This window comes from Dromiciops gliroides, chromosome 4 (assembly GCF_019393635.1).
Source record: "Dromiciops gliroides isolate mDroGli1 chromosome 4, mDroGli1.pri, whole genome shotgun sequence".
Lineage (NCBI taxonomy): Eukaryota > Metazoa > Chordata > Mammalia > Microbiotheria > Microbiotheriidae > Dromiciops > Dromiciops gliroides.
In genome coordinates, this window is record NC_057864.1 from 275163106 (window position 1) to 275182800 (window position 19695).

The 19695-nt window shown below is 36.9% G+C and overlaps 1 protein-coding gene across 2 annotated transcripts in view; it reads right to left on the reverse strand.

The window, feature by feature from the left end:
• Positions 1-19176, reverse strand: part of HMGCLL1 (3-hydroxymethyl-3-methylglutaryl-CoA lyase like 1) — a 258337-nt gene extending 239161 nt beyond the window's left edge. The window contains exon 1 of one of the 2 annotated variants that reach the window (XM_043964527.1): positions 18857-19118. In XM_043964527.1, the coding sequence (XP_043820462.1) occupies positions 18857-18964 (108 nt within the window). In that variant the 5' untranslated portion in view covers positions 18965-19118. Of the gene's footprint in view, positions 1-18856 lie in introns of both variants that reach the window. The other variant, XM_043964526.1, reaches the window with a different exon arrangement.
• Positions 19177-19695: the final 519 nt, after the last annotated feature.

Consider the following 19695-nt stretch of genomic DNA (forward strand, 5'->3'; position numbering starts at 1 on the left):
TCAGGTACTCCTGAATCCAGGGCTGGTGTTTTATCCACTGCGCCACCTAGCTGCCCCCCTTCCTTCATTTTTAAAGTTTTTAGTAGTACAATGTATGATGCTCAGATCTGGGGGGGGGGGAATTAAAAAAGATAAATACGGGGGCAGCTAGGTGGCACAGTGGATAAAGCACCGGCCCTGGATTCAGGAGGACCTGAGTTCAAATCTGGCCTCAGACACTTGACACTTACTAGCTGTATGACTTTAGGCAAGTCACTTAACCCTCACTGCCCCACAAAACAACACACAGAAAAAAGATAAATATACTATCCTTTTTCCTTAAGAAGGTCACAATGTAGTTGGGATAATAAAACATATACATAGAAATGCAACACAAATTAGTGTACAAGTACCTAAAATAAGACTAAAATGATACAATCTCACTGGAGGAAGAAAAAACTTGTAGATGTGAGGATCAGAGAGCTGCATTTAAATGAAAAAAGTAGTATTTGTGCTAGGCCTTGAAGGATGGATAATATGCAAGCATGAAGAGAAAAAGAGGTCAAGAATTTGAAGTACAGGAAATTTAGAAAGGTGGAAAATAGGGATATATTTCTTGAGATAAATAAAAATGCAATTTAGCTACTGTAAGAACAATGTGGTAGACTGGAATCAAATTTTAGGTGACCTTGGATGTCAGATTAAAAGTTTGGTCTTTATTATGTAGGTCATGGGGAACCACTGAATTTTTTTTGAGCAATGGAGTGATGTGATCACACCTGTGTATCAATTAATTCACTAATGCAAACAAGTGTTGAATGGATGACAAGGGAAAGAAAATCAAAAGGAAAAGTGTTAAAGACTACTAAAATGAGTATTAGTGAGAAGTAATGACAAACACTCTTCGTAGAACCATGAAAATAATTTGGAAATATGCTAGAAAAAATTTTAATTTGTTGATATTCTGTAAGTCTATGTATCACTACTCCAGAGTTCAAAGACAGAGAGGACAATATGTGAAAAAATTATTTATATAATACAATAAAATCATCCCCAAAGAAATAGTGAAAGGAATTGAGAAAAAATTGTGGGAAAGTATGAAATTATGTGGAGCAAACTGTCCAAAACTAATCAATCAACAAGTATTTATTAAGTACCTAATATGTGCCACACATTGTATTAAACACTAGGGACAAAAATACAAGTAATGAAACTATAGCTACAAGAATGTCACTCACATGCCAATGGGGGTACCAATAAGTCCTTATATAGAAATATATTTAATATCTTCTGTTACTCTCAGTCAAGAGACCATGGGGGAGGAGGGGTGGTAAGAAAGGAATTACAGGGAAACCTTTGCTGGTACTAGTACTAGGGCTATTTGGCAACCCTATCGCCTATAAGCAGTTCTGGTTTGTGGTGCCAGGACAAAAAGGAAATCTTAGGTTCCATCAAAACAAGGGATAAGGAGCCTTGGTCACTGTCACAAAGCACAGAAAAATAATAATTTCTGCCCCAGGAGAGCAGGGGAATAGCTAATAGCTCCAGGTTCAAAAGGAGTACAAGTGCTTGTGGTTACAAAGAGGCAGGGGCACTCTCTGAAAAGACCTGAGCACAAACCAGGACAGCAGTGACCATACCTCTCCCCAGATCACATTAACTTGGAAGTATTGAAAACTTTCAGAACCCCAGAAAAAGCTATAAAAACAGCACCATGAAAAAACTTGAAGCTTAGGAGAATGCCTCCCCACTCCCACATGAACAGAACCAAATTAGTAGTAGTAGTAGTAGTAGTAGTAGTAGTAGTAGTAGTAGTAGTAGTAACAAACATTTATTTTATTTTTTCCAGTTACATGTAAAGGTAGTTTTCAACATTCATTTTAATAAGATTTAGAGTTCCAAATTCTTCTCGCTCCCTCCTTTTCCTCCCCCCTCCACAAAACAGCAACCAATCTGATATGGGTTATATATGTACAATCACAAGTACTCTTTTTTTTTTGTCTGTGCTCAGTCAATATCAGTTCTTTCTCTGGGAATGGATAGTATGCTTCATTATTAGCCCTTTGGGATTGTCTTGGATCATTGTATTGCTGAGAGCAGTCAAGTCATTCACAATTGCTCATAGAACAATACTGCTGTCACTGTGCACAATGTCCTCCCGGTTCTGCTCACTTCACTATACATCAGTTCATATGAATCTTTCCAGGTTTTTCTGAAATCATCCTTCTTGTCATTTCTTTTAGCACAACACAATATTCCATTACAATCCTATACCACGGCTTCTTCAGTCATTCCCCAATTGATGGACATTCCTTTGATTTCCAATTCTTAGCCACCACAAAGAATTGCTATAAATATTTTTTGTACAATTTTTCCCCTTTTCTCTTTTTCACAATTACTATTGTTTATTGTTTCCCTCCATCCTATTCCCTTCCCCATGATATTTACTCTATTTTCTATCTTTTTTCATTCTATCCCTCTTCAAAAGGGATTTGATGGGGCAGCTAGGTGGCACAGTGGATAAAGCACCGGCCCTGGAGTCAGGAGGACCTGAGTTCAAATCTGGCCTCAGACACTTGACACTTACTAGCTGTGTGACTCTGGGCAAGTCACTTAACCCCAATTGCTTCACCACCACCCCCAAAAAACAAAACAAAACAAAACAAAACAAAATGGATTTGATTCTGACTGCCTCTTCCCCCAATCTGCTCTGCCTTCTTTTGCCCCTCCCTCTTTGTCCCCTTCCCCTCCTATTTTCATGCAGGGTTAGATAGGTTATTCCACCCAATTGGGTGTGTATGTTAATCCCTCCTTGAGCCAACTCTAATGAGATTAAGGTCTTTGAGCCTATTCTGGTGAGTGTAAAGTTCATTTACTGCCCTGCTCCTCCCCCATCACTCTGCCCACTCCATATGACCTTTCCTGTTTCTTTCAAGTGTGATTTTACCCCATGCTACCCCTGTCTTTCCCCCTCCCCAGTGCATTCCCCTTACCCCTCAATTTTATCCTAAAGATGTCATCATGGGGCAGCTAGGTGACACAGTGGACAAAGAACCCACCCTGGACCAAGGAGGACCCCAGCCCAAATCCAGCCTCAGACACAAGACACTCACCCACTATACAACCCCAGGAATGTCACCCAACCCCAAAAATCCCACAAAGAGAGATAAATAAAAAATAAATACTTTGCAGATAATATCCCTTCATAATCAATTCTCACCTATACCCTCTGTCTAAACCTATTTCCATCATCTGCCCTAATACTGAGAAATTTCTCATGAGTTAAACGTATCATCTTCCCATGTAGTAATGTAAACAGTTTAACCTTTTAACATTCCTCTTAATTTCTTTTTCGTTTTTACCTTTTTATGGTGCTCTAGGGTCTTGTATTTGAAAGTCAAATTTTCTATTTAGTTCAGGTCTTTTCTTCATGAATGCTTGAAAGTTCTCTTTTTCACTGAAGTCCCAACTTTAACATAAAGTTCAAAGTCAAGAAATAGGCTGGAAAATGAGCAAACAACAACAACAACAACAACAACAACAACAACAACAAAAACTACCATAAAAAAACCCTTCTATGGTAACAGGGAAAACAAAGACATAAACTCTGAAGAAGACAATAATGTGAAAAAAACCATAAGGAAAAAAAAATACTAATTTCTGGAAGAGTTAAAGAAAAAGGTAAGATTGGTAGAGGAAAAAATAAAAGTGGTAGAGGATAAAATGGGAAAAGACTTGAGAATGATGTAAGAACATTATGAAAAGAGAATTAATAGCTTCGTAAAAGAGGCGCAAAAATTCACTGAGGAAAATAACTCCTAAAAAGTAGAATTGGACGAATAAAAAAAAAAAAGGCATAAAAGCTCACTGAAGAAAATAATTCCTTATAAAAATTTAGAATTGGAGGGCAGCTCGGTGGCTCCTTGGATTCAGGAGGACCTGAGCTCAAATCCAGCCTCAGACACTTGACACTAGCTGTGGGACCCTGGGCAAGTCAGTTAACCCTCATTGCCCCCCCCCCAAAAAAAAAGAATTGGACAACCAGAAGTTAATGACTCCATGAAACAAAACAAAGCTGGAGGAATAAAAATATAGAAGAAAAATGTAAATTACCTCATCATTAAAACAAGTGACCTGGAAAATGGATTGAGGAAAGATAATTTAATAATTTGTAGACTCCCTGAAAGCCATTATCAAATAAGAGCATAGGCATCATTTTAAAATAAATTATCAGGCAAAACTGCCCTGATATCCTAGAAACAGAGGGCAAAATAGAAATGGAAAGAATTTACCAAACACCTAAAAGAGATCCCAATATGAAAACTCCCAGGAAAATTATAGTTCAATCTCAGAGCTCCCAGGTCAAAGAAAAGGTATTACAAGAATCTAGCAAGAAATAACTGAAATACCATGGAGCAGATTTAACAGCTTCCATGATAAAGGAGCAGAGGACTTGAAATATGGTATTGTGAAAGTCAAAGGAACTAGGATTACAACCAAGAATAATCTACCCAGCAAAACTGAATATCCCTCTCAGACCTAAATAATTCTAACCAGAGAATAAATAAGAGAATTTAAAGCTATTCGTAGAGTTTTAGAAAAGTTAGATATGATAGATCTCTAAAGAATACTTAATGGGAATAAAGAGAATGTTTTTTTTTCTATGGATTACTGTGGACTCTCTTCCAAACTCTGATAGTAGATCTAATCTGTCATGCCATTTTTTTTCAATATATACTCTGCGGTTTTTGTTTGGGGGAGCATCTGTATTGAATATAGGACAGGGTGCTGAACTTGTTATCAGGAAAATTCAGGTTCAAATTCTACCTCCAGAAATGTATTATAGCATCATTCTCACCCCCACAAAATAGGAAAATTCTAACACTTATTAGCTTTACAAAACTGGGCAAGTCACTTAGCCTCTCTAAATTCAGCCTCTTTTTATATGAGATAGGATAAGCATGCCTCTGTTATGTTTCTCACAGTATTGTTGTGAGACTCAAATGAGTCTCTCTCTCTTTCCCTCTCCATATATATTCACACACACATATATAATATTATACATATTATATATGTTTATAAACCACTTGAGAAAAATTTAAAGACTATGTACATGTCAGGTACCATTATTTTATAGTTTTCTAAACGTAAATCTTACTTTCCTAGTTAGATTTCTAATATCTTGAGGTCAGAGAACATGGCATGTTCCTTTATGGCATCACCTATATCAGTGCTAAGCACAGTGCAGGTACTCATTATTCCCTCATGGAATACCTTATTGTTAAGCTCTGAAGAGAGATTTCAAGTTTCTTGCTTTAGATTTTCAACCCTAGCAACCATATTTTTTTTTCCCAAAAGTATAAAATTTATTTTAAAAGATGACACACATGGAATTATATCTCTGGGAAGGTTGTTGTCTCCTTTACATCAGTGCTATGATAATACAAATGAAAAAGAAAGTTTACATCAAACTACAGAACAACAAGGAGGATATCAACTGGGAACTGCATTTGTAGCATATTGCCAAAAAATATAAAAACTCTGTCAAACTTTGAAAGAACAATTATTACAATGACACCATTTTTTTTTCAGATAAGAAATTATGTGATCCAATGTGATAATTCAGCTGGAATGGAATCATTTGTAGTTGTGATACTTTTGAGATCATGATATTTCATGAGTTTCAGTGATACAGCATCATCAGACAATATGTGTCAAAGAGATGGAATTGATAGATGTACTTATTTATAGCCAGAGAACTGCTTGGGAAAGTAGAAAGTACTTCATGATTTCCCTAGTGAAATCAAACTATGACATCAGTGATGGACTTGTTATTTGTTATCCAGTGACCAGCCTAGCTGACTTTGAAGAAGTTTGTCACCAGGATAACCACAGGGTAATAATATTCTCAGCCATATCAATCAATTTATCAATAAGCATTTATTAAGCTCCCACTATGCAAAAGGCACTGGAGTAGGCACACACAATGCCAAATGGCTGATTACTACATGAGTTTTTAACCTGGGATCCATGTCCTCACAAGAGGTCTAAGAATTATTTCAAAGGGGAAGTAAACATGGATAAAGGAAATCTTTATTTCAATTTAATTGGTTTCCTTTGTAATCTTTATTTTATCATATGCATTTAAAAACATTGCTTTAAGGAGGATTCCACAGGCTTCACCAGACTGTCAAAGGAGTCTATAATGCAAAAAAAGGTTAAGAATTATGAGTCTGCTATGTTATAGAGAGGTTGTGATCTAGGTGGGTAGAAGAAATACCAACAACAGTGATAATTCTGTTCCCTAAAGTATTTAAAATAAAGTAATATTCAGTAGTTCACAATACTTTTGACAGACAAAAGAATTGAAGATCAGGGGAGCCAAAAATGTATCTGGGACAGATGGAGCATCTATGAGCCAGGAACGCCCGGAAGGATGTTGAACAGAAGCATTAAAAAAAAGTAAGCTGACAAGGAACACAGCTGTATAAGGATTAACAGAAGGTGTAAAAATACAAAAATGAGATGAAGTATTTCTTCACTTTGGGTCAGTAGTTCTCAACCTTTACATCCATTATCCAAATATTAATTCTGCTTCCTTTCTGCATAATTGCAGTTTGTAATGACAAAATGGAAAATAACACCAAAAGAAGGCAAAGAGGATGAAAACTTTCAGTTGGCTTTCATTTATTACTACCCATAGATGGTCCTCCGCTGCCTTGTGACTATACCCATATATGGGAAAGGCTTCGGGAGTTAACCCCGAGGAAAAATCAGGAGTTGGGAGTCCCTTAGGCAGTTGGATGTTGGACATCACATCCCTCTGGCAATTTCTGCGGCAGCTCTGGTGCCAAACTGTATTGGCTCTGCCTCTCCTTTGGATCTACCAATGTCGCAGAGAGGGAAAACCTGCTGCATGGGCAACAGCTTGTTTTCCATATTGATCCGCCCAGGCCAGCGCCCTGGAGAGGACACTCCAGATACTCCTCATGGAGTAGATACAACACGGGATGCAGCAGTTGTTGGTTATAAGTCACTCAGGAGCTGCGGCTCCCATATCAGACTGCACAGCCACACTGTGGCCTGTGGCTCTTCAAGGTGCTGATCCATGGTCATCCGCGACTGGTGGAGGCCTACTACTACTATACTATATATATGGTTGTTTGTAATTCATTTATCTCCCTAAGCACTTTAGCAGCCAATAATTTTTGTTTCTGGAACAATCTGATAATTTTAATTTCTTATGCATTTGTTTATTGCAATAGAGCAGAGATTTCAAAAACATAGTCTTCACATCACATGCGGCCCCCACAATATTCCTGAGTGTGTGTTCAATGAGATTAAAATATAACCTGGAAGTATTTAAAAAATTCTGAACTTTTAGTCTTTTGGAACATTAAGAATGACTTGCTATGGTCATATGGTCAGTATGTTAGAGGGGGAAACTCTGTGTGTGTGTATGTCTGTGTGTGTGAGAGAGAGAGACAGAGAGAGAGACATAGAGACAGAGACAGAAAGACAGACAGAGAGACAGAGAGAAGGAACAGTATCAGTGAATTAGGCCAAAAAACTAATGGAAAGAGCAGAAAATATGGGAAGTACATGAAAGGATTAAATCCTCTTCAACCAATGTGAGTATATTTTAAGAGTCCTCAGGATAGGAAAATCCCACAAATTCTTGGACTGTTACCTACTGGTAAAAGGGAAAAGAAGAGGTGAAGTCTGCAACGACGAGTCTGTTATTTCTCCTTGTTTCTCCTTTCTGTTTTCTTATCTTGTTCTAAACTTTTGGGGATATGTTGATAGTACTGGGCAGAATAATATTGAAATTTATTTAGTAAACTAGGGTGGAGGATGCAGAGAGATGCTTTAATAGGAATTTATATGAGAAAAAGTATGATATGACAAAAAGAAAGTTTCCCTCAAAGCCAGGAAGACCTGGGCTCAGTTCTTTCCTCTGACACATACTGGCTGTGTACCCCTGGGCAAGTCACTTAACCCTGTTTGCCTCTGCTTCCTCATCTATAAAATGAACTGGAGAGGGAAATGACAAACTGTGCCAGTATCTCTGCCAAGAAAAGCCCAAATGGGGTCATGAAGAGTCAGACATAACTGAAATGATGGAGCAACAAGCTTTCTAGGCAATTCTCTAAAACTGTGAATGGCAGATAAGGAGCTGACCTGCATCGCTAGACGCAGCTTCCTGATTTGAACTTCCTTATAGCAATCAAATAACAGGTCCAATACCTATCTATGCCCAACAGATGAGTCACACTTCTGACTGTAACGATTGGAATGACGCCACCTGCTGGAGACTTACTGTAGAAGAGTTCCGCCCATGAAGCGAAGGTCTTTGAGGGCAAGACCAGGAGTCTTTTCTTTGGCCTCAGGAAGTGACGCGAACTAGTGGGAGGAGGAAGGAAGAGACAGGCGCTCAGTCTCACTCTCTTGCCTTTGGACTCTGGTGGAGAGCGGAGCTAGAAATGTGCTCTCCCTTTAATAGATAGGAATCTAGGCCTTTCTCTCTCTCTTTACCAAATTCTTATTCTCCTTAATAAATGCTTAAAAGTCTAACTCTTGCTAAAGCTTATAATTTATTGGTGACCACTCATTAGATATTTTAGACAGTTTAGCTAGAACTTTAGCCCTTAACATGACTAATATTGAGTTTATGAGCAATGGTATTCACCTTAATGTAGATTGAGACTACACTGGCATCTTCCATGAAAGCTAACACTGCATTATGAGAAACATGGGTTCTAGATGAAAAAAAAAGTAATAATGCTTCCATACTCTATGCGATTCCAACCACATCTAGAGACTCTGCCCAATCTGTGGACTGCACTCCAGGGAGAACACTGTTAAACTGGAGGTTAACCCAGAATACTGAATGAATTCGGAAGCTTTGTCATATGAAGAATGTTTGGGTAAATCATGGAAGAATTAGCCTGAAAAAGATAGAAAGGTGGGAAAAAGGCAATGAATCTGTAGAGGGGGGTGGGTGGGCTAGAGGGAAAAAAATATGAGTGCATTAATAATGTAGAACAATTGGTATGATATCTGCATAAAGGTAGATTTTTTTGTTGGTTTATTAAGATATAAATGGGGGATATAATTTTTTAATATTTATATAATTATAAATTCTCATACTCAGAAAAAATGTTAAATGGTTCAGAAATTTCTAACATTATGCCATAATAAAGAAGCCTGTCCAGTTTGACTAAAAATAAAATAATGACATTTTATTCTTTTTTATTTCTTCCAAAAATATTATAGAAAAGTTAAAAAAATTTGTAATATTTTTCCCACTTTCTTAATAATCACTTCAAACAACTTTCTCTTGTTAGGCACCTCCTTAAAGGTTTATTGTTTTCCTAATGTCTTTCTAGGATCCTTTACTAATTTCATAAAACTCAGAATTTTTATCAAAATAGCACACGGACTACTACATGTCCTAGAACATATCATATAAGTTCTTCTGCAGATATGAAGGACATTCAAGCAATGAATAATACTTTCTAGAGAGCATAATCATACTTACTGAGAGGCAAAAGAAATGCATATAGCATAATATAATGGAAAAAGCCTAATATAAATTGAGTTAAGATTTTGAATCTTATTCCTGACACTTAGAAATAAGTGATTATCGACCTCACGTAAAATCTTTCAACTTCAATTTTCTTAACTGTGAAACAAGGTTAAGAATACCTATAGTGTTTTTAAAATAATGTTAATTTTCCCATTGTTTTCATATAACTATCAAAGCAAGTAAAGTAAATAAGCATTTATTAAGCTCCTACTATATCCAAGGAACTATGTTAAGCACTGGGGATGCTTCATTGTTGTTGAGTCATTTTAGTAGTGTCAGACTCTTTGTGACCGCATTTGGGGTTTTCTTGGTAACAATACTGGAGTGGTTTGCCATTTCCTTCTCCAGTTCATTTTCAGATGAGGAAATTGAGGCAAACAGGGTTAAGTGACTTGTCCACTTGTCACAAGCTAATAAGTATCTGAAACTAGATTTGAACTCTCATCTTCTTGACTTCAGGCACAGTGTTCTATCTACTGAGCCACCTAAGTGAGGATACAAAGAAAGGAAAAAAGACAGTCCCCTGCTCTCAAGATGTTCACAGTTCACTGGGGAAGACAACCTTCCAGGAAAAAGAAAAAAAAAAACTTATGTACAAACAGGATAAATTGCATATAATCAGACAAAAGACAACAGCATAAAGGGGGATCAAAAAAGGCTTCTTGAAGAAGGTAGTATTTTATCTGTGACTTGAAGGAAGTTAGGAAAGACAAGAGAGAAGATGAGGGAGAAAATTTAAGGCAGAGGTGACAGGCAATAAACATGCCCACGATTAGGAAATGAAGTATCTTGTGCAACTCATAACAAGGAAACCGGTGTCCCTAGATGTGTTTCACAAGACAGGGCTGAATTTTAATAACAAATACATCAGGGGTTACAGTCAAGCTGGCAATGTGAGAACTAACAGTTTTGCCCAGCTCCATACACATCTTCTCCATCACAGCTTAGAACTGGGACAGACTGAATTCTGATCATGAAAGCTAAGAAAAAGTCACAGTGATTCATTTTTTCAGCCCAAGGAAGCTTAGCAAGATAAACAGAGAAGTACAGAGTCTTAGGAGGAAATGGGGAAAGGAAGGGGCTGTACTGGAGTAGCATAGCAACAGTGACAACTGCAATAGGAGCAGCAGAAGCAGTAGTGGGGATTATTCACCCCGATATTGAAAAGCTTTACAGCTTGTCTCCATTACAGAAAATACTTGGTTTTGGTTTTAAATATACTATTTATCATTCTAAGAAAATTTCCATTTCTTCCTATGGTTTCTAGTGTTTTTAATGGAATTGGGAGTTATATTTTGTCAAAAACTTTGGGGGGGGCGCTATTGATACAATCATATGATTTTAGTTGTTTTTGTTATTCATGTGGTATATTATGCTTATAGTTATTGAACCAGCCATGCAATTCTTGGTACAAATTCATCCTGATCATAGAGTTTGATCTTTGTGATATATTGCTATAATCTCCTTATTGTATTTTATTTAGATTTTTTGCATCAATATTCATTATGAAAATTGATGTATAGTTCTTTGTTTTTGCTATCCATTGCTTAGGTGTCAAAATCATATTTTTGTCATAGAAAGAATTTAGTAGGACTCATTCTTTACCTATTTTTCAAACCTTTTATATAATATTAGAATTAATTGTTCTCCAAATGTTTGGTAGAATTCACTTGAAAATCCATCTCATCCTGAGTTTTGGAGAGTGGCTAAAAATTTTATAGTATTACAAATGTGATGGAGTACTGCTGTGGTATTAGAAATGATGAGGGGGATGGTTTCAGAAAGAAATCACGGGAAGATTTATATGAATTGATGCAAAGGGAAGTGAGCAAAACTAGTAAAGTAATACATACAATAATAGTAATATTATAAAATTAATTTACTTTGAATGTATTAATAACTTTGATCAGTACAATCAGCCAGCACAATTCAGGACTTGTGATGAAAGATGCTCCTCACTTCCAGATAGAGAACTGATGAACCCAGAATACATAGGGTACATTTTCTCATTTTTGTTTTTGTGTTTTTACAACACAGTTAATTTTAATCTGGAAATTTGTGACCCCCCCCATATATATAGATATAGATATAGATATAGATATAGATATAGATATAGATATAGATATAGATATAGATATAGATATAGATATAGATATAGATATAGATATAGATATAGATATATATAGAGAGAGAGAGAGAGAGAGTTTTGTTTTCCTTGCCTCATTAATGGGTGGGAAAGAGTGAGAAAATTTGGATGAACGGATGATAGATATATAGATAGATAAGTAGGTGGGTGGGTGGGTAGGTGGATGGATGGTCAGATGGACAAGCAAACAAATAAATAAGTGATTGAGCAAATAAATACATGAATGAATGAATAGATACATAAATGTATTTGTGCTTTTAAAAAAGATCAAATGTAAACCCCCAAAAAGAAACATAAATTTTGTAAATTATTAAATAATATACCTTCCAAAAGTTTTTGTTTGGTTGTTTATAGTTTGGAGATTTTATACTATGAAGTTGTTGAAACTTAAAAATTCACTAAGACTTTTGGGAGAACTGCTAGTTGGTATAGCCAGGAAGACCTGAGTTCAAATGTGACCTTGGTCACTTACTAGCTGTGTGACCTGGGCAAGTCACTTAACCTCAGTTTCCTCATCTGTAAAAAACTGGAAAAGAAAATGGCAAACCACTCCAGGATCTTTGCCGAGAATACCCCAAATGGGATCACTAAAAACAACAACAAAGACTTTTGGGACCCTCTGTACTTAACTTAGAGGTTTGTTGTGAAAATCATATGTATACAGAAAAATGCTTGGCAATCCTTAAAGTACCATAAAAATACCTATTATCAGTTGTTTTTCTTTACAATGTTGTTATTGTATAAATAATTCTCCTGGTTCTCACTTCAGTTTGCATCAGTTCATAAGTCTTTCAATGTTCCTCTAAAACTACCCCTTTCTTCATTTCTTATTACATAATTATATTCTATTACATTCATATGCCATAATCTATTCAGCCATTCTCCAGTTAATGGACAACTCCTTTACTTTACAATTTTTTTGCCATTAGGCCAATTTGAACAAATGTGAAGAGGTGGACAAGACCCAGGAAGAGTGTAGAAAGTACCCCTCCTCCTGAGAATTAACCTAATTTATAGCCCAGTTTTTAATCTACAGTTGCCTTGGAACTTGACTTCTCAACAGCCACAAGTATAGAAGATTGATAAAAGATAGAGATCACTAAAGTCTCTAATACTATCTATGATTCAGCATCAAAAATTCAGTTTTATCAATAGAAGTGACAATAAATAATAAAAATAAGCATCTTTCTTTCTTATTATTTGGCCCTCTGTACTTCAGGGATTTTTGATCTGCTTTATAGGTGAAAGCTCCTATATGTTATCTCCTTCAGCTAGAATGGCAACTCCTTGAGAGGGGACACTGTCTTGGTTTTTTATCTGTGTCCTCAGCATTGAACACTGTGCTTTGCACAGAATAAGCACTAAATAAATGCTTTTCCATTCACTTATTTGTGCATTTGTGATGTGTTTGTATATCTGTGTATGTGTGCATGTATGTATAGAAACATATTCACTTGGTAATACAAGTTATCCTGATCTACCATTGAATCACTGTCCATGTTTTCATATCCCCATCTATAATATGGTGGACACTGCTTACTGTCTTCCAGTCATTTATCAAGATATTGGAATATTTTTTGTGCTTGCTCTGAGAATCATGATATATAAACACAAAAGGTCATTATTTACGTCTATATAAAAGTAAATAATACTGCCAAAGTCTTCCACGTTCATAAAAAGTTCAGCCTAGAATTTAATTTATCAGACTAAACTTGACATCTCTGATGCCAAATATTTGGAAGGATGTTAGAACTGTTCTAGTGGGGAAATGATTTTATTCTGAAGGCTTACACTACTACAGATAGTTGGTTACCAATGCTTTGAAGGGGATCCTTGTTCAGGAAATATCATCCAGGATAAGGCATTGGAGGGTTGAATTATTTGATGCTGAAACACCATAGTTATTTTATACACCCATCAAAGTTCCCAATCCTAATGAATCACATGTTATGTTTTCCCCCTTCCTAAATTTTTGTTCTCCCCTTAGACCTATGACTAAAGTTTTTAGACTCATTTTCAGTGGAAAGAATCCTCGTTTTCTGTTTCTTTCCCCTTGGAACATTCCTACCCCATCTCTATTCCATAGATACACCAGCTTTTGACCCCATAAATATTTGGAGAGACCTCTACATGAACCATCAAGGACCCTTAGGGATCCCGAGCTCCCAAATTAGGTTAAAAAATACTATTCTTTAAAGCCATCTGAGGCCATGAAAAATGATGTCTGATAGAATTCTGTTCACAGAAAGAAAGTATATACTTGTGGGAAAAGTACTAAATTTGGCATCAAAAAACCTGAATTCTCATTCTGGTTCTATCATGTGTATGCATCTAATTCCTTGGCCTTTAAATTCATGTTACCTTTACTACAATTTACCTTTCAGAGATTCTGAAATGTTAAAGGAAACATTATTTTTTTAACTTCTATATACTAGTGCTAAAATTATTTCATAACCTTCTTCCACATTTCCAATTTTCTTACACTTTAACTTACCTCTCCCCTTCCCATTTACTCTGTAAACTAATGACACTGGCCTCCTTTCAGTTCCTTGAACACGACATCAATCTCCTTATACCAGGCATTTTTGCTGTCTGTTCCTCATGCATAGAACTCTCTCTCTGTCTTCTTCATCTCTTCCTCCTGGCTTCTCTGTCTTCCTTCAGATCCTTTCTAAAATTCCACTTCTCAGAAAAGCCTTTCCCTATTTCCCTTAATGCTAGCTCCTTCTATCTGTTGATTATTTCCAATTTATCTGGACATTGTATATAACTGTTTGCTTTTCTTTTGCCTTTCCTTGTATCCCCAGTTATTAGACCATTGCCTGGCCTATAGCAGGCACCTAATAAATGTTACCCGACAGATATTAACTGATTTGAACCTTTTAAAATATGTTGTATTGCACCAGTAGATCCATAACTACCACAAAGTGGGAAGACTGGTTTGTATTCAGTCTAGGGTAGTGATCAGAAAACCCCCTGAAGATACTGAAATAAAAGACAAATTTTATAAGGATTATTATGCATATAATGACACAAACTATCAAGCTATTGTGATTTTATTTGTATATGAAAAATATGGAATAAAATAAGCTATATGTGTATATGTATACACATGATATATACCAATATTTAGGTAGCAATATTTAAACTAAAGTATATATATATATATATATACACACACACACACACACACATATATATATATATATATGTACATATACAAATATGTGTTTGTGTGTGTGTATTCACACACATACTTTAGCTCTCCAAGATGAGAAATTAGATTTTATCAATCAATGCAGGGATTGTTAGGCTCTAAGGAACTGATTCTTCCTAACCAAACTGACCAATAAACAAGAATGACTTCAATGATAAATATTATAGATAGACAGAATATTATTTGTAAAAACAATACTAAATTTAGAGTCAAAGAAACTTGGATACATCCTTTGCCTCTTACATTTTACTAGCTGTGTGACAATCACCAAATTATATACATTTTTTGATACTCATTTGTTTCCTCATTTGTAAAATAGGGGAGAATACCTAAGGTACTTAACTCATTGTGTTGTTCTAAGGATCAAGTGGAAGAATAAATGCAAAGCACTTTTATAACATAGTTGCACTAGTAGCCATAGCAGCAGCAGCAATAGCGATAGAGATAGCAATAGCAACAGCAGTAATAATAGTAGCAGCAGCAGAAGCATTAGCAGTAGTAGGAATAATTATAAAAAATAACAAAACTGCTGAGATGACTAAAATACTCATTGCTGGTTAGGATATTGTCTTTCAAGTTGAGAAATCTATTTGGAAAACTAAATCAATAATAGAAAGGTACTCAGGTTACTCACAGAATAAAAATATATAGGTAATTTGATCATTTTAATAGAAAGTGCCATTGAGCCCTTGTTTAAAGGATTCTCCACTGCCTTCCACTCCTCTTTCTTTTCTTTTTGAATTTATCATTCCTACATATGATGACGAGGTCAATTTGGAGGTAAAGATATGAACATATAACTAACAGTGAATGTCTCCAACTGTCAGCAATAAGAACATAGATTTCTTGTGCAAACATATTCATCCTTCTCATTACTTTTCAATTCTCTTTTCTCCAAAGAGGCTCAGAAGGTTTTATTGACCTTAATGGAATAAGCAATGAATTTTAAAGGAGTTGGAAGAGATGGGTTACTACTACCACCACCACCCCCAATAACAACAACAACGATATTTACATAGCACTATTATGTGCTAGGCAGCTGTGCTAAACACTTTCCAATTATTATTCTAGTCACAACCTAGGAGGTAGGTGCTTTTATTATCCCATTTTACAGATCAGGAAACTAAGGCAGAATTTAAATGACTTGACCAGGTTCATACTACTAGAATTTGAACTCAGGTCTTCCTGACTTCCTGATCCAGGCATTCTATTCATTATATCACCAACTTGCCTAGCTTATATGCCAGATATGTTGTTTATAACCTGTATGACCTTGAACATGCCATTTAATTTCCTTGGGCCTTAGTGTCCTCACATAAAAAATATGAAAGGACTTGTCTAGACTCTAAATCATGGATAAGCTCCCTGCCAACTCTAATTCCTATGGTCCTAATGTGAATTTTGTGGTTCTGATCCACCCTTTGCCTTATTTAGTAACTCCTCAGTTCTGCTAACATTGCTAGTACAGTTCTCCTGGGAGAGGCAGAAAGCATCAAAAACTTCTCATCCATCAACCTGTCACCCCTGGCAGTGGCCTAGCAGTTCATAAAGAGTATCAAGCAAGAGCAATGCAGTAGTCAATCCAATTCCCATAAAGTTCAGACCCTAGGTCAACAAAGAGGAAAAAAAAAAGAAGACACAAAGAAAAGTTTAGGAAAAGAAGGACGTTGATTTTGGTTTTTTGTTTTGTTTTGTTTTGTTTTTACTCTGCCTTTCTGAGTGTCAATTCTTCATCTGTAAAATAAAGGGAGTGGACTAGATGATCTCTAAAATACCTTTCACTTCTCCAACCTTGATCCTATGATCACTCTTGCTTTCTACTCCAAACCCCAGCTTCAGCTGAGGATGCTGGGGGCTGTTGTCAAGTTGTGTGTGACTAGCCTGCAATGCATTGGAGTGTAGAGATATATTGTTTTAAGTAACAGATTATTTAAAATTTTAAAAACCTAAATGAATATATTTTGGTCTATATTTTGGTGTGTATTATAAAGAGAATGTATGTTAAAAGGTTTAGCTTGTAAGAAATAAATGAACAAATGATGAAACACTTCTCAACAGAAGAGGTAGATAGAAGACAAGGGGATGGGAATGCATATGCTGTCGCATGAGGTTATTAGTTCAGCTTCTTTTGTTTAAAAAAAGGTTCATTCTATTGTTTAGCATAAGGAATATCAGGATATGACTATGTAGCAAAAACAAAAGGCATCTATAAAACAAAAATAAATGATAGTTAAAAACTCTAAGACAGGGCTTCTTAACCAGGGTCCCTGGTTAGATTTTAAGGAGTCTGTGAACTTGGATGGGGAAAAAAAAAATGCATCTATACTTTCACTAACCTGTAACTGAAATTTAGCATTTCTTTTAATAGGCAACAATATGAATGGATCCCCAAGTTTCACAACATTCCCAGAAAGGTCAATCATACACATGTTAAAATCCCTTGGTTTAGGGTGAGTTAAAAATGCCTCACTTTATACTATTTCTTAGCAAAACTTTCATTCTTCATAGACAACAGAAAACTAAGTGTGTACCCAGCATGTTTGATATATTGCATCATCTGAATTAGCAGAGTCAAAAATAGCATTTTGTTAAGATCATCCTTATTTATTTATTTATTTATTTATTTACTTACTTACTTACTTATTTATTTTGCAAGCTATGGGGTTAAGTGACTTGCCCAGGGTCACACAGCTAGTAAGTGTCAAGTGTCTGAGGCTGGATTTGAACTCAGGTACTCCTGAATCCAGGGCCAGTGCTTTATCCACTGTGCCACCTAGCTGCCCCCATCATCCTTATTTTTAAAAGGGCTATAAAATAAAAATACAAACAGGCTAATTGTGCTGATGTAATTGCATATCTATATGACTGTTACCATCAGGCTATATTTATCCATCAAAAGTGAATAATTAGTAAGGTTAATAAATTTCCCTTAAGAAATCAAATTAAGATTTTATTTCACATTATTTCTTTATATTATGAGAATTAAAAAGCCATGGTCTTCTGGTATCCCTAACCCACACATATTTTTCATAATTGATTTATATAATATACTTTAATTTCCCTACCATTTCAGCTTGCTTTTTAAAAAAAAAGCAATTTCCATATATGTGTGTGTGTGCATATGTGTATATAATGCATACATGCATGCATACATATCCTTTAAGTATTAGTCCTAGTTGGGGATGGGAGGGGGGGAGTTATTTGAATGTGTTGACAGTAAGACTTTTTTTTGAATGGCATTAGACATGGGTAACAGCCATCTGACTATCTTACTCCAATGGGCTGACCGGAAAGATTTGAAGTAAGATTTTACAGTCTTCGATTCCACAGTTACATTCCTATCGTCCTCTGCCTTTTTATGTACACAAAGGAAAGATTCTGCCCATGAATGAATTAATGTCATGCTGCACAATTTGAACTTAGCCTGTTACCATAACCTTTCATACTGCCTTCATTTCCTTTTCTTCCTTAATATAAGATGATTCTAAAGTCTCTATTACTTGCCTGGGGGACCAGGTTGAGAGCAATGTCTTATGTTACACAAAGGGCATGGCATTGCATAACATGCCCCTGCCATGACTTAACAAAGAATAAGAATAACATGGATAATTAGGTAGAAGATCATTCCCAGGGGAACTTGGCAGGAGGGGGGCGGTGGGAAGCTAATAAAGTTCACCCGTGATCACTGATGGAGGGAAGCTATGTGGAGGGTGGGAAAAACAAGGGGAGGCTACTTAGGGTGGGGCCTGTAATGATAGCAGCCTCTGCAACAGCAGCAAAGGCCAGAAGAGACCTGAGCTAGGAGTAGGGAGGAAGGGGTGGGGGCGGCAGTACCTGGAAGGAGGCATCTGGGGGAGGGGAGATTGGGGGGGGGGGCGGGCGAGACAACCCTGGGTGGGTTAGGGGTGGGGCCGCACGCTAGTACCTGCGCGGGCTCGAGCGCCCCAGCCACTGGGTCCCCAACTCCGAGATGTTCCCGGAGAAGATGCTGGTAGCTCAGACAGTGCTTCACAGCTGAAGGCATGTTCCCCATGGCTGTGTCGCTGCCTCCGCGGGCTGCCTGAGGTCGCTGCTGCAGTGGGGCTCAGGGCCCAGCTTGGGGTTGGCTCCGGCGCCCCCTCCTCCCCAGCCAGAGCCTCGGGTATGCAGTGAGGCTGGGAAGAGAAGCATCCACAGAGCGCTGCCTCTTCCTCCTCCTAGGCAACCTGCTCTCGCCACTGAGCATGCCCAGAGTTATCAGCGCGAACTCCGCAGGTTGCCCTGTCACCTACCTGAGAGGCTTATCCTGGGGGAAAAATAGAGGAAAATTCAATTCAGTTCAGTATAATTCAATTTAATGCGACTCAAACCAATTATTAAGCGCTTCCTACTGGCATAGGTCAACGAGCAGTGTGATGTAGAAAAAGAGAGTTTCATAGTTGGGAAAACCGAAATTCAAATATGTCCTCTGACCTAAGGTGAGTGCATGACCCAGGACAAATCTTTTGATTTGTGATTGCCCCTCAAGAAACTGGCTAAGGATATAAATTGCGAAGCAGTTTCCAATTTGCTTTGGAACAGGGAGTTCCTTAAGCCCATGAAATCACAGGTCCGGACCCCTTACCAAAGAAAAAGTAGAAAGCACTAGAGGTTAGCAGAGTACTGAACTGGAGCATGTTGGGAAAGAGGGGAGGCACAGAAGGGAGGAATGGGAATCTAAACTGAAATCTTGCCTCAGATGCTTGACTATACCCTGGGTAAATCACTTAATCTTTCTGCCTCAGT